The sequence below is a fragment of the Psammomys obesus genome, unplaced genomic scaffold (assembly GCF_907164565.1).
Source record: "Psammomys obesus unplaced genomic scaffold, mPsaObe1.curated_primary_1811, whole genome shotgun sequence".
Taxonomy (NCBI): domain Eukaryota; kingdom Metazoa; phylum Chordata; class Mammalia; order Rodentia; family Muridae; genus Psammomys; species Psammomys obesus.
In genome coordinates this window covers 2,116,338-2,132,615 of record NW_026585690.1, presented here as the reverse complement: position 1 = coordinate 2,132,615, position 16,278 = coordinate 2,116,338, and the positions used below count along the sequence as shown (strand labels likewise).

General features: G+C 38.8%; 1 protein-coding gene across 1 annotated transcript in view; it reads left to right on the top strand.

Moving 5' to 3' along the window:
• The first annotated feature begins 7,657 nt into the window (after positions 1 to 7,657).
• The window catches only part of Mthfd2l (methylenetetrahydrofolate dehydrogenase (NADP+ dependent) 2 like), a 65,079-nt gene continuing 56,458 nt past the window's right edge, over positions 7,658 to 16,278 (top strand). Inside the window, exons 1-3 of the mRNA XM_055595325.1 lie at positions 7,658 to 7,842; positions 8,411 to 8,533; positions 15,686 to 15,838. Of these exons, the coding sequence (XP_055451300.1) occupies positions 7,689 to 7,842; positions 8,411 to 8,533; positions 15,686 to 15,838 (430 nt within the window). The 5' untranslated portion in view covers positions 7,658 to 7,688. The remainder of the gene's footprint in view (positions 7,843 to 8,410; positions 8,534 to 15,685; positions 15,839 to 16,278) is intronic.

Genomic DNA, 16,278 nt, shown 5'->3' with positions numbered 1-16,278 from the left:
GGAACAGGGGTCTTGTCTGTGACAAGCTGTTACATTTTAGACACACAAGCAAAGCTCTTATTTCCAAATACGGTCACATTCACAGGGCCTAGAATTGAGGAGTGAACATATGCATTTGGAAGGAACAGATTTACGCACACTATAATTTTGAAATTATTTGCACATTGAGTTATCATTTAATTAGTTTAGTTCTCTGGTTTATGACGGGTAAATTTCTGTTTCTAGCCTTTTCTTTCATTGATTGCAATTTGCCTAAAAACTTGAAGACTGAATGTGTCTCCTCTTCATTCCACTTGATGATTTTACTAATTAACAATTTCTATCAGATTTTAAATAAAATATAACACTTTGTAGGTATGATAAACTGATTTACAAAATAATTTTTATCATTTCTGGAATTTGGTTGTAGGCATCAAATAAGAGAGTGATTATTCTATGATAAAATATTTTTGTATTAGATAGAAATTCATCACTAATTTTAAATTTTAATTATAACCATTATGCTTATATTATAGTATTTGTTAAATTTGTTACGGATTTATACTTCACTTGATGGATTATTATAGTTTATTTGCATATTGGTATGCATAGCTGTGTATTCAATTAAGAATTTTGAGCACATTCAGTCATAAGTTTCTCCAAATAGAAAGTAGACAGTCTCTCATTTATACAAGGGGATGAGTCCTGTTTGGGGAGTAATGGAAACTCACACCAGTTGTTCTTAACTGTGACTCTGAAGAGCCAAGTATAGATTTTTAACAAAACACGAAGGTTTTAAAATCTGAACAACCCTTAGCCACTCTGCATGAACAACTGTGTTTTGCCATGCAAGAAAGGAAAAGTGCAAATTCTAGAGAGAGACAGTTGAATTTCACTTTAAAATTTAGAATATTTCTCCAAAAACAACTATTAAGTAATGAGGATATAGACTGCATCCTGGCAATATCTTCTACTTAGATTCACTGATGGAAAATTAGTGTTTTGAATGAACAAGCACTGATGACATCAACAGGATGGCAGAATAGGTCTTCCAATACTCCCCTCACAGAATCAACTTGAACATCCTTCCATAACTGAAAATACCATTATAAATACTGATGAATCCACTGAAAGAGTGAACACCATAGTGTATTGTCAGAGTAAGAAAAGGTACATTGAAGAGGGTAAGGAAGACAATTTCATATCTTATATGCATAAATTGTCTGTCCCTCAAACTCCAGAGGAGAAATATGGAGGAACACTTCCGTGGAGGAAGGGGGGGAAGACTGCACTCAGTCTTGCTGCTGACCCCAGCGCTACGCCTTTATAATAAAAGCTGGTGTGAAGCAAATGCTGGTAGCCACACTCCAAGCCGACTGCGATTGACTCAGTCTCCAGGATTTCTCTGGGCTACTGGTCTGTCCACATGGCTCCGTGATGTAGATGTCCACCAGGACAGACCGACCTCTGCAGCAGGCTGAGCCCCACTCTTCCAGGCTTCTTAGGTCTTTGCCAGTGCTGGAATAACACTTGCAGCCACAAACACCAGATCAGCATCAACAGGCTCAGCGCTAGCAGCACTCCAGTATCAGGCCAGCATCTGCCAACTCCAGCTACAGTTTATTCCACAGTCTTAGCCTCGGGTTGGTACTCTTACGCTTTAACCATAGGTGCATTTCTGCAGATACAGGCCCTAGAAACCAGGCTTACCACAATGGACACCAACATCAGCCAATCCCCATGGACTCAAGACCAATCCCATTCCAATGCCCGGCTGTCTACCCATGGAACTAGTTTAAAGCCTATCCTAGTATCAGACTTTACCCAGATGGCTTTGGATTTCAGATCATCTGGTATGGATTCAGGCTCCAGATCTGCCCCCATAGAAACATGCCACAGGTCTGCTTCCTAGTCCCTAACTGTCTCACTCATGATCACTATTTTAAAAAATCTAAGAATATCATCACTGTTGAATGCTTCCAAAAAGTAAAAAGGGAAGAAATGTTTTAAAGTTCATTATGAGAGATCAGTGTTACTTTGATAGCAAAGCCAATTAACAGAGTGATCTAATTAGACATGGGAGCCAGGCTGGCCCCATAGTCCCAAACTTAAGGTATGTCTTGGTAGACCCAGGTAACAGACTGACTACTTAGTGACTGCTTTGTCCAGGCACTTGATTGTTGGGGGTTAGTCTGCTGCTATGTATTCTAATGCTAACTGTTGGTCCCCAAGATCTAGTTACCTCCCAGATGAGTATGTGGGCCTCTTTAGAATCTATTGGTGAGTCAGCTGGTGAAAGGATTCTCTGCTGAAGCTGGTCTGTAAGACTGAAATAGCTGCCTACAGCATAAAATGCACAATAATCAATGCATCACAGATAACCATCAAAATGTGTCATCAGCTAAGTAACAAAATAATAAACCCTCTGTATTTCATCTCAGTAACAGAATTCAAAATATCCTAAGCTCGGCAAGCTACATAAAAGCACACAGGAAGCAAAACTAAGTGGAATCAGAAACTTGACAATAAGAAAACTTAAAATAACTAAATATATATAAATTATGAAATTTTCTAAATGATGCAGAAAATATCCACAGAAATCTGAAGTAGTGTAATCAAGCAGAAAAAGGAAGCAGTGAGCTCAAAGAGGGGTTCTGTGAAGTCACCTCATTAAAGACACAAAAGAAAAATAATCCTTATGGGACTAACAGGACATCCCCAAGTGAAGAAAATTATGAAAATTATATACAAATACGTTATATACATATAAATTATATATACAAATTACATACAAATATATACATGCACAAATTGTGAAAAAAAAATCTCAGAACAGGAAATTAAACCTTAAAAAAATAACAAGAACCTTCCCAAATGTGGAAAGAAATACAGGAAGACCAAAGACCCACACATAGACAGTTACCCAGGACAGATTTAAAGAAATAAAAGAATTTGAAAACAAGAAAGACATCACATTCAAAGGAACTCCTCATGAAATTATCAGCAAAAATGAGCAACAGAGGAAGGACTGAAGATCTTAAAAAAGCAATCCAACCCCCCAAAACAGTAACTGTCAAGAAACAATAATAAAATGGACAGTGAATGAATGAAAACCCCTTAGCCAAATTAACAAAGCAAGAAAGAAGACCCAACTTAATAAAACTGGAGAGGAAAGAGGAAAACTGCAATAGATTTAAAGATATCTCAAGAGTTGTATCATTAGAGAATACTTTCAAAATTTATATTCCAAACAACTGGATCATGCAGAAGAAATTTATTGATTCCTAAATGTCCATGGCCTACCAAAATTAAATCAAAGAGAAACAAACATTAAGCAGAACCATAATAACGAATGACATTGGAGCAGTAATAAAAAGTCTCCCAGCAAAAGCGCAGGATCAGGCAAATTCACTGCAGAGTTCTACCAAACCTTTAAATGCAGAGCTAAAGCCAATGTTTTCCTGAACTGTTACATAAAACAAAAAGGGAAAGAACACAACCAAATTCACCCACAAAGCCAAACTTGCACAAAGACACAATAACATGAAGAAGAAAACTGTAGATCAGCATCCTTTATGCACAAAGACACAAACTTTCCCAATAAAATTCAGGTAAGATGAATTCAAGAACACATTAAAATTACATCAAGCCCAAACAGGTTTTATTCCAGGGAAGCAAGTTTGCTCACTATATGCAAATCAATATGTATAATATTACGTGTAAGACTGTATTCATATCCTTAAGGTGGAAACTTATGCTTTAATTAATGTAGGAAAACTATTTTATATATTTCAGTTTCCATCCATGATAAAGCTATGAATGCAATAGAAATAGAAAGAACCTATCTTAATGAAGCAAAGAGTATACAATGCAAAACCATAGGCAATGTACTGAATGTGGAAGAAACCTGTAGTCTTCTAAAATGCATTATGAGACAAGTGTTTACTCTTTCAAGTCTCACTCAGTATAGCCTTCCAAATCTTAGCGAGGGCAATGCTATAAAGAGATAGAAGGGACATAAGTAGGGAAGGAAGAAATCAAATTATCCCTATTTGCAGGTTTCATTTTATACTTAAAAGACTCTAAAAGTTCCACCCAAAACTATTAGGACTGAAAATACTTGTAGCAAACTAATAGAGTACAAAATAAATATTGAAAAATCAGTAGCTTTTCTACATAACAGTAGTAAACTTGCCAAAAACAGAAAGCAGAAAACCACATTCATAGTAACTTAAAAAATAAAAAACAAACTCCAAAATAAACTGAACCAAGGAAGTTTACAATCTCCAAATGAAAAGTTGAAACATTGAAGAAAGAATTCGAAGACATTGGAAGGTGGAAAATTTTCCCAGACTCATGGATTAGCCAAATTAATGTTGTGAAAACAGTTATATCAGCCAAAATCAAAATACCCTTCGATATCTTAATGCCAGTCTTCATTGAGCTACAAAGTCATAGGAAGTCTATAGGAAAGCACAAGACCCTAAACAGCAAAAGCAATTCTATTACAAAAGGGCAATGCTGGTGGTCTCACAATACCTCATCTCAAATTATACTACAGAGTCATAGTGACAAGAACAGTGGAGCACAGGCACAAAAACAGATACACAAAACAGGAGAATAAAGTAGAAGACACAGCTTATGCAATTACTACCATCTAATTTTTCGACAAAAGAATAAAAAGCAAACAGTGGTGACGGGATGGCTTCTTTAACAATAGGTACTGGAAAACTAGATTTTTCCTTGTAGAAGAATGAAACCAGGTCCACATTTCTCATCCAGCACAAAAATTAATTAAGAAAATAATCAAAGAGCTCAGGGTGAGACCAGAAACGCTGAAACTGCTGGAGGGAAATGCACATGAAACTTTAAGAGGCAGAGGCGGGAGGCTCCCACATCAGTCCAAACCCAACTCCTCTAAGCTCTGTGTTTGGAGTAACTTCAACAAGCTCTTACCTTCAACTTCTAAAAGACAACACTGGGCAACAGAGATAGCCTGTATTGTTTTTGGAGTCTCTTGAACTTCCCTGATCAACAGTTCCAAGGGAGGCTTCACACACTGGTGCTAGGGTTTTTGTTAGACAGTGTATGGCTTGGAGGTATTGGGGGAGATTATCACCCCAAGTAGTGTAACTTCATTTAAATTATTTACATAATGCATGTATATGCTCTTATATAGTATATATTTTCAATTAAACAGAAAACAGTCATCCCTAATGCTCTTTATCCCCTCCCTCTCTTTCCCTCTCTTTAGCCTTCCTCTCTGCTCCCCAGCTAAGAGCCCTCCTGTTTTTCCCATCTCCCCCTTTGTAGATTCCGTGCTATACTGTGCGCCTTTTCACAGCTCCCCTCACTATGATCCTTTTTCACATTTTCTGTTTTTTGTTGTAACACCCATCATGTGGTAAATAAGACTTTCAGGGTGACCACAGTTGACATGCCATTGTGGACAAGGAATCTCATGAGGCTCCAGCTCTACATAAAGGCTGCTAAGAGAAGGACAGAATGTCTTCTCCAGGGATGAGCCCCTGACAGGTTACCCAGTCTCAAGTGGTCAGTCCTAAACATGCCACACTGAATAGACTCAGTAGGCTGCATTTATATATACACACATATAAAGGTAGCAATAGTAATTAAAGAGCAGGTTGTGAATTTGATAGGGAGTGGGGGAGCATGAGAGGAGTTAGAGTGGGCAGAGAGTGGGGTGCAAATGATGTAAATATAGTACTTATGTGTGAAATTCTCAAAAAAAAAGTATAAAAAAAACGGACTTAAAAATAAAAGATATAGAGACAGGCCAGAATGTTTCAGAAAGGCCTCAAGGGCAATGAGAATAATACGCCACACTGATAAGTGCTATGTGAAACTGAAACTCTTCTGCATAGCCAGGAAGCAATAACAAGAGTGAAGAGGCAACTTACAGAATGGGAAAAACCCAACTACTCCTCAGATATAAGACTAATACCTAGAATATATAAAAATAAACACCAAAACTGCAAATGAGCTGTCTTTTCTCTCCATTGTGTCAGCCAGGAAGCACTCTTTCTGCTGTGTGCAAACATGAGGGGAATGGGAGCCTTTGGGGGTGTTTTAAAAGGGCACTACCCTCATTTATAAAGGGTCTACCCTGTGGCCAGATCTATAAAGGACATGAGGTCCTTGAATTCACAGACTAGCACTAGGGAAAACAGAAATGTTAAACATGCAGGGTTGTTCCTTTTAAAGTAGTAGCTCATGGCAGCTCAGTATTCAAGGGGGGAAGTTCCCTAGTAAGGGGAACAGGGACTGTCTCTGACATGAACTCAGTGGCTGGTTCTTTGATCACCTCCCGATCCCCCAGGAGGGAACAGACCACAGAGGAAGACAATGCAGCCAGTCCTGATGAGATCTGATAGGATAGGGTCAGAGGAAAGGGGAGGAGGACCTTCCCTATCAGTGGACTTGGGGAGGGGCATGGGAAGAGATGAGGGAGGGTAGGATTGGGAGGGGATGAGGGAGGGGGCTACAGCTGGGATACAAAGTGAATAAACCTTAATTTATAAAAATATAATTTTTTTTTAAAGTTAAAAAAAAAGAGAGCGAGACATGACCTGCTTTCTGCCTATAAGTCTTGGAGTGGGTGTGGTTAGTAGCCTGGTGACCTCTGCACTATCTCTATGGCTTGGGTATATCTGGCTTCTCCAAACTCTTACGTTTATCCCAGTCATCCTCTGTAGACCCTTATCTTGAGCATTGTTTCTCAACCAATAGACCCATCTTTATGGAAGATAGCATACATACTTTACAAATGGGGGTGGAGGTGGTTAATAGCCTAGTGACCCTTACATTATCTGAGTGATTGAGGCGATATCAGATCCTCCCCAAGACCCTTCATATGTCACATCTAGTCAGTCTATAGAATTCATGTTTATGAAAGAGATTACATGTACTTTAAAAAGGGTTTCAATATAATCATGTCTTAAGCTTTTCTACATTCTAGATTGAGTAAATTATTGAGTTAATTATCACCAGCAAATTTTTCCCCCCAAACTTCACTGTACTTACAAATGCCTAAAATAAACTCCCCAGGGTCAGGCTCTCAGAATTTGAATTAACATGGCTACTGAGTTGTGCTGAACCAAACTCCTTTGTTTTCTGCTGGCTGTGGTCTTTGTAGAGAACCCCACACTAAACGCCTCTCCGAGGCTCCCCCTTCTAATATCAGAAGACAGCGGCTTAGAATTTGGGGTGGTATAAACACATTTGGCCTAGAGGAAGCAGGTGATAAGATAGAAGTACGAAAGAATGATAATCCTTCACAAAAATCATCAATATTTACGAACCTGAGAATGAGTGTCGGATGTAGTAAGAGAAGTCAAATGTTGCTCATTGCAGTTTGAATATTTACTTTTCTTTTGTGTGTCTTTGCCTGCATGCCTGGCCCTATACTCTGCATGTGCAGGCTAGAAGGCCAGTGATCCTCTGGAACTGGAGTTACAGTCAGTGTGAGCTACCGTGTGGGTGCTGGGGATCGAACCTGGTTGGTCCTTCCTCTTGCAAGAGCAACAGGCGGTCTTAACCACTGAGCCATCTTGCCAGCCACCATGGTTGTTTTGAACACTCCTGTGCCATACATTTACTCAGCTGAGTGTTGCTTACTGGCTTTTTAGTATTATACTTAGTGTTTTGTTTCCCACAGCCATGAAGCCATTATCATCTCGGGCACCGAAATGGCCAGACAAATCCAGAAAGAGATACAGCAAGGTGTGGAATCGTGGATTGCTCTTGGGAACAGGAGGCCTCACCTCAGTATCCTTTTAGTCGGAGACAACCCAGCAAGCCACACCTATGTCAGGAACAAGATAAAAGCTGCTTCTGCCGTAGGTGGGTGTGTGTGTGTCAGCGCTAACTGTTACCGAATGTTTCTGTTGTCACATAGAGTTACATAATCACCAGCCATAATGATCCAATGGGCCCCATTCAAATAACTGAGATTGTTATTACTATTGAAGATTATCCAATTAACAAGGCTTATATGAATGTCTTACTGTTTTCAGGTTTTTTATAGAACTTTTTTATTTTCAGTGTGATTTCCTGGTTTGTGGGTGAGACAGAGGGACTCTGTATTTAAAGAGCCTGTTTTTATTACATTCACTTTAATTGAATCATAAATCCTCACTGATTTCCTGTCTCACTTTGCCTCTTCAAGTCGACTAACAGGGGATTTTACAAATGAGTGTCTCCTGGAGTAGTAGGCAGATGATCATTGGAGTCAGGAGAGAATCCCCGTACTGACAGAGAAATCCCTCTTCCTTTTGATTATGACACTGATTTTGTAGAAGGGCTTTCCTTCCGGTGGGCCGGGAACAGAGGAGACCATCATACCATGGAGAAAACTCTTAATACGAAGCCATGGGTATTCAAGGACTTTCGCTGTTGGGTTCTCTTCCAGGTATCTGCAGTGAGCTCATTCTAAAGCCCAAGAATGTTTCCCAGGAGGAACTTTTGGATATCACCGACCAGCTGAACATGGACCCGAGAGTCAGTGGGATATTAGTCCAGCTGCCACTTCCAGGTACACGATGCTCTTTTGCATATCCGTGTTGGGCAGGGGAAAGGACACCTCATGGTGTTGGAGGCAATTTATGAAACATTTTCAGAAAAACTAACAGTTTCTTAGTGATTTATACTTACAAGATGAAAAACCGTGAATAGGAAATTTAGACACAGGCAAGACATATCTCTGTACAGCGTGGTACAGCCGCAGCAGCGATCCTAAGAGTGGGAAAAAATAACATTTTTTTAGTCTCTTAAAAAAGTGTTCAGATATTAAATACTATCTTATTGTGATTTGAAGATAACAGTGAAATAGAAGCAGTGTAACTAGTATTTATTCATGATATTATCTTTTAAAACATTAGACACAAGATTTACGGTATCTGATTTCTGTTTGTTTTGTTTAGAGGTGGTTTGCATAGTGGTCACGTGATTGATGTAGGACAGATGTGGAGCAAACATCTTTTCAATGGCCTGATGAATTGGCTTGCCGTATTCCTTTCTAAGCAGCTAATCTTTTGTTTGTACATTCAACATCATGGATATGGCCGAAAGCTCCTTAATGTGAAGCTTTATCAGGTGTATCTTCCTTTGGGATTCTGCCTTGCTTTTCATCCTGACCCCTTACCCCTCAACCTTCATTCAGTTTCCCAATGTAGAGCTATAGCTTCTCACAGGACGCAGAGTTATTATTCCAGTCGGGTTGCGTGCCTGCATTTATATTCAGGTCGAATCCTGCTGAAGTGACTTCTTCCTACCATGCGTGTCAGGGTTTTACAACGTACTTCTACCTTTGCTTCATGCAGGTTTCTCCTGCCTCTCCTAGCTGTTTACTGTTTGCCTGATCAATTCACAGCTTTATCGTATCTTGTTTCTTCGCCTTTCATATTTATCAGCTAATCCCCTTGGCCTATTCTATATTTGTATGATGTAATGTGGGTATAAGTCTGTGACACATAGAGAGAACACACTTTACGTCTGTGTTTGAACTGAGTAAGAAACGTTCAATGCCCAATCCAGGTATTTGAAAGTAATACAGGATTGGCCACTGATCAACATACTCAACTGGTACCTGATTCGTGAGCTTAAGAGCCAGCAGCTTTTACATAACCGTAGCTGATTTAGCACAAGACATGAAATTTGAACTACGCTATTGGAGGGCTGATCTTATCTCACTAAACTATGGTTCTGAAACCCATGAATGTCTAAACTCTACAAGACTATTGGTGTAGTGTAGCGTATAACATCTGTTCAGTTTTAAATTGTGTAGTAGATAAACTCATCTGATGTGACAAAAGCAAAGCTTCATGATGTTCCTACACAAGTTAGTATTTAAATTAATCTATTGCATTAATGTATTGTGCTATACAAAGACATAGCATCCCAATATATACTGCAGATGTATTCTGTTTAAAATCTCAAACTTCCAGTACTTTTTCTCTGTGGTAGCATCACTTTAAAACAGTGGTTTTCAGTCGGTGGATCCCGACCTCCACAGGAAGTCATATCAAATATCCTGCATATTAGATATTTGCATTATGATTCAGAACAGAAGCATAATTGATTATGAAGTAGCAACAAAATGGTTTTCTGCTGGGCTCACTACAATTTGAGGAACTGAATCAAAGAGTCACAGCATTTGGAAGGTTGAGAACCACTGCCTTAATACATTACCAAATTGTAAGGGATCTCAGATGTTGTCAAGGTTTCCCATGAAAAAACTGCTCTGACAGGGAACACTGCAGACACATCCTGGCAAAGCTAACGCAGCGATGCATTTCCTCCCTTCAAAACTAGGAAACAACCGAATATGTGGGCTACTTTTAGTTTATGCCACAGGAAATGAGATTTAAACATGATAGGAGTTTACTGACAATTGTTTAACTTATGCAAAAAAAATGTGGGGGTTGTAATTTAATTCACAAGCCATCAACTCACAGTTTACCTCTTTTGAAAGCCCCCCCCCCGTATTCAAATAGTTTCATGAGCTATTTACAGTGTTCCTTCTAAGAGTCCCACAGTGTCCGCAGAGATCTACCATTTCAGTGAAATCCTTCTCAGATTCCAATGGCACTTCCCAAAGAAACAAAAGATAATCCCAACATTAATATAGAGCCACAGAAGACCCAGATAATCAAAGCAAGGCTGAACACAGGAAGAACTGTGGTAGCGCCAAGCCACCTGATCTCAGAAACTACTACAGAACTGCAGTTGTCAAAACAACATGGTACTGGCAATGACATCAGTGAGGCAAATGAACCCCATTTAAGGTCAAGTGTATCTGTCAGAATTTCTAAGAACAGACCTGGAGAAAAAGATGTTATTATCAAGAAAAGGTATTGGAGGAAACAGATCCACATATTCAAAATGAAATTAGACCCTTATGTCACTCTTTAATACAAAATTAATTAATATAACAACTAAAATTATATTAAATATGTAAATGACACTGTAAACTATGAAAGGAACACTCAAAGGTACTGTTTCTTAACATTTGGTGTGTTAATAGTTCTTGGATGTGACAACCCTAAACAAAGCTAAAATAGTGGGAAGATAGCAAATTTAAAAACTGATTTACGCTAAAGAAGTCAGCAGCAGAGTGAAGAGACAGCACTGAGGAATTGGACAGAATGTTTGTAAACTGTCCATCTGATCATAGGATAATCTTCAAAACACAGACATATTCATACAACTGAACAGCAGGGAAACAACCTTCCTGAGCATGTGTAAAGAACCTGTGTGTAAAGCAAACCACATACCCAGACATGTACTGAACTAACCCACTGGTATGGAGGGTCTGACACTAGGCCAAGCCTGGTATACCTGGCATTTGGAGGCAGGAGGGTCAGGACACCTTAGATAGACAGTGAGATCAAGGCCAGCCAGGACTACATGGCACTGTGTCATAAAGACAAACAAACAAACATTTCAAACCCACAGAAACACACTGCAGAATGGAGGTCACAAGGGGCTTGTGTATGAAATACTGGCCAAAGGATTTAATACTTTGGCTAGATGTGACAAATAACTTCTAGAGACCTAATGTACAACATAATGAGACAGTGAATAACGTATTGCCACAAAAGCGGGCTTACATGTTCTTAGCACACAAAAAGAAGTATATGATGTGTTGACTAGATTGCATTAGCCATTACATAAAGTATACATTGTGGCAGAGTATCATATTACATACCACAAACACATATTTTTTCATAATTTAAAAATGTTTTAGAGTTATTTTCCAAACTACTCTATTTCCTTTGTCAGAATTTCTGACTACATTGTATTTAATCTGTCCTAACAAAATCAAGCATGTATCTATCTGCATGTTGCCTTTGTGACATTTATTTGATGGCTTTGTTACTAACGGCCAGTAGATGGCACTGGTTACCTATCTGTTCTACAGACAAACTGCTTGGATACTGTGTTCCTGGAATAAGAAACAGGTAAGGGGACCCCAGCAAATGTGAGGGTGTTCTGAGAGAGGGTTCTTGTCTATATGCAAAGCCAATAATATGTACACAAAATACCAGTGCACAAAGACTTAATCCACCGAATTAAGTCTTTGTTGTATGAAGATTTTATGTTTATTGTGTAATCCTCAGTTTGAGTCCTCACAATAACCCTGTGGGAGTGCAACTATCATTATTTGTATTTGGTGACAAGAACGCAGAGATTCAGTTCCTTCCCTCTGCGTAAATGAGTCTGAATCCAGGCAGACTGATCTCCCGTGCTAATATGCTAGCTATAGTTAATACAGGTCTAAGATGTCAGTATAAGCTAGTGAGTGGATATTGTAAATGTTTGAAGTGAATGTGTTCGTGTTACACCTTTAAGTTATTCAGAGACAGTGATGTCGGGAAGGTAGATTTCATAATGAAGGTGTCTGGGATTGAGCCTTGGCTCTGACCTTCACCAATATGTAACACCCTCTGTTTCAGCGTCCCCATCTGAAGCAAAGAAGAAGCTCTCTGCTTTGTAGAGGTTTTTGAGAATTAAATAAAATAATCAGCATAAAGGAGGACTTGCCAGAGAATATTAATGTTAAATTCTGACTTATTTCCTGCGTAGAAACATCAATCTGATGTTGTTTGTCGCCGTTAAATCTTTTAGACTTGGGTTTTCAGATACAGGAACCAGGTGAAACTGAAAACACACTGGGGCAGGGGCGGGGATGGGTTAGCAGGCAGTTTGTGATATGAATAAACATAGGTTATTGTCAAGGCGATAGCTTTTGTTTTCAGTGGCAGGTTTGGATATATCTAGGTTACTATGAAAAAGAAATCACTGAGATTTGGGTATTTGGGGATTGATATCAGCATTGTGTCATGAGAGGGCTGACTCAGCTGGCTAAGTATCTGCTGTGCAAATGTGACAGCCTGAGCTTGGTTCCCTGGCACGCATCTACAGAGCTGGGCGGGGTGGTGCGTGCCTGTAACGCCAGCCCTGGGAGCAGAGGCAGGAGGGACCCTGTGGCTTGCTCAATAGCTTATCTTGTCCACATGCTCCTGTTCACGGAGACTCCAGTTCAAAAGAGAAGGGGAGTGAGATCCCTTCTGTTAACCTCTGGCTTCCACACACATGAACACATACAAACAACAAACACACACACACAAACACTCATGCATGCACACATGTTCACACACAATACACTAAAAAAATGTCAATAACAATGAATTGTTATGTCATAAGCTGTGAATTATTCATTCAATTTAAGATTCATTAAAAGAAAAAACAATATTTCTAGAAGATTTTTTTTGAATAATTCTTTGATGTGATTTTTATAATACCATCCTCACATTTTTTTTTTTTATCTTCTTTAAAACCTTTGTAGGCAAATTTTATGGAAAAAAAAAAAGGCAGACAGCTGTCTTGTAAGTGGAGTGTAGTACCACTAGATGGCAGCATTCAGCAAGCACCTTTTAAAACCATGTTACTATAGTATGGTGACAGTACAGTCACTGAGATAATTTATGTGTTGGAGGAAACGGCTCGTCTCTGTAACCAGGAATGTCTCTTCCCATTCATGCCCAGGTGCAAGCCATCCTAAAAGGTGTTTTGCTGTCCAAGTTCACGGGCATAATTTGTTTTGAGACGACTTCTCAAAACCAAAACAAAGACAAAAACAAACAAACAAACAGAAAACCTCAAAACCACAAGTACAAGAATTTCAAAAACACCAGTAGTTTTCTGCTTTTCTTCGCACTCTTTGCCTTTTCCTTATCATTTGTTTTTGAACATATTCATCTCGTAATGCTATTTGGGTGGTGTATATTTCTTTAAAAGTTTTTAAAATATATATGTGCAACACTAAATGGATTCATCAGGTTGCATTTACATACTTACTCACTTCAACATGTATGTAACAATAATAATTAAAGTAAAAAAGGCCATGAACACGAGAGGAGCAGGATTGGAGGTGGGAGAGAGGCTGTAGGGAAGAGGAGGAGGGAGTGGATAAAAAAAAAACCCACAAGAAATTAAAAAAATAATAATTTAATCAAAAAATTAAAACATATGTATTTATAGGCTTTGTCTCTGGTCTTCTGTATTATTAGTTTAATCTAGAAAAAAAAAAAAGGCCTGGCCAGACAATCCATGTGAAGAGGGTAGTTAAAGAACAGGATGAGTCTAAATTATTGTTCCTGAGATCCCATAGCAACATTTCTTTCTATCTACTGTGGGTTGAAATTTTATTTGGAAAATAAAATTTTCTGAGTCTTTTTTTTTCTAGAATGTATGCTTCAAAGGTGGTACTGTATGTTTGCCAGAAATCACTATATATAGTGCTTCAAAGACTGAGGACTTAAGAAAACATGATTTTCTTCAACTTCTTCGGAGGAATATGGCCATGCTAAGGATGTGAACTTTATTCCATTAGCATAAAGCTTTGCCTGGAATTTTTGCTTTTTTGAAGCTTGAAAGAAGTAGTTCATCTTAAAGTGTTATCAAAGAATATAGTAGTGCCAGGTGTTTAAAAATGTCAGAACATCTCCCAATATATTTCAGAACCTAACAAAAGCCTTATAAGTCGTTTTGGAAAAACTGACCTATTACTGAGTTTTCCAACCTACGGGCAGAGAATAACTTGTGTTTCCTTTGTCAACTGTCAGCAATCTTTTGTGATTTTATTATAGAACTTTCCCTCGAGTTTAGAAAAGTTCATTCCTAAGAATTTTGCTGTTTGTAAGATATTGGAAATAGTAGTTTACAATTAATTTAATCTCCTGATGATTGCAGTGGGGCAGAAATACACCTGGTCTTCATGTACTAACTCTGTGCTTGCTGTTCTTGCTGAATTGACCTTGTTAATTCTTTTCATTACTTTACACATTCCTTAGAGATCCAGAATAAACAACTGTGCCCCTTATGGGTGGTTTTGCTACTTCCTTTGTGACTTCTGGGTCTCTTTCCTCTCCTTATCATCTTAAACTAGGAATTCTAACCAAAGGATAAATAGAAATGGTGACAGTGGACACCTTTCTCTTGTGATCTTCAGGGGCAAAGGTCAGCATTTCCCTATTAAATGTCCTCTCTGAGGGTTTCTGAGAACTCCTGAACCTGGCTGCCAAGTCAGCTTTGTTTCTCGTTTGATGTGCCATGTCTGTAACCCCTCTTGGAAAGTCCTTTGCACCCGAAACCCTGCTTCCTCTTGGAAAGTCTTCTCAGCCTTTCCACACGAGCTCCTAGGAATTTGTTTTCTCTGTAAACAATTTGTTGTTTCGCGTTAGCCAGAGATCTTAACAGAATTTATTCACCACATTTGGGTGTCTTCCGTGGCTTTTTCTCTTACCCCACTTAATCTATGCTGTTCACATTTTTAACAGAAGTCTATTGTAATGGAAAAAAGTGGATCCAAACCCCTTAAATCTGCAAGCATGTTGAGGCAAAGACTTCTCCCTACTTGTTGCTGCATTTCCTTGGAATTGTCCAATTCTATACAATTCACCTGTGCAGCCATTGTGAGCCGTTAATAGCCTGTAGCCAATCACAGCTACTAGTCAAGTATATTTTGGGTTACTACTCTGTTGGCAAGAAAAAAAAACACAATAATTTTATGACTCTTGGAGCTGAATCATGAATGATCTAGCTATAAGTCCCCATTTTTCATTCTCCAGGCTTCCACATAAACATAAATTTTAAAGGAGACCGGTTGTATTTACTTTTTCAGACCACGTGGATGAGAGAACAATATGCAATGGAATTTCCCCAGAGAAAGACGTGGATGGATTTCATATTATCAATATTGGAAGACTGTGCCTTGATCAGCATTCTCTGATACCTGCCACTGCCAGTGCTGTTTGGGAAATAATAAAACGAGCAGGTTGGTAATGTGGGTCTGTGGGAAACAGGTATCAACGGCAGATGAGCACTGGGGCCTTGACTGGACAGAACTACTTTAGTCTACAAGTGACAAAAATGATAAGCATAAAACTAGAGCCGATAAGAACATTACACATTTATGAGTATCACAGAACAGAACAGAATGAAATAAGCCGAGGAACACGAACCCGCTGATAAGCAACTATAGCTGCAGCTGGTAGTGAGGGAACCTTCCGAATGTGGCCATGTCTTCTTACTTTTCAATTATGCATTTTGGCCACATTAGACCATTTTCTTACTGAGATAATGTGTCAATTATATGGTCAATTGTACCCATTGACCATAGTTTTTAATAAAAGCATGTAGGCTTAGACGATGCTAGACACATCGTGTTCTCACAGGCTGGAGGGGACATTCATGGGGCTCAGTTGCTTTGCATAT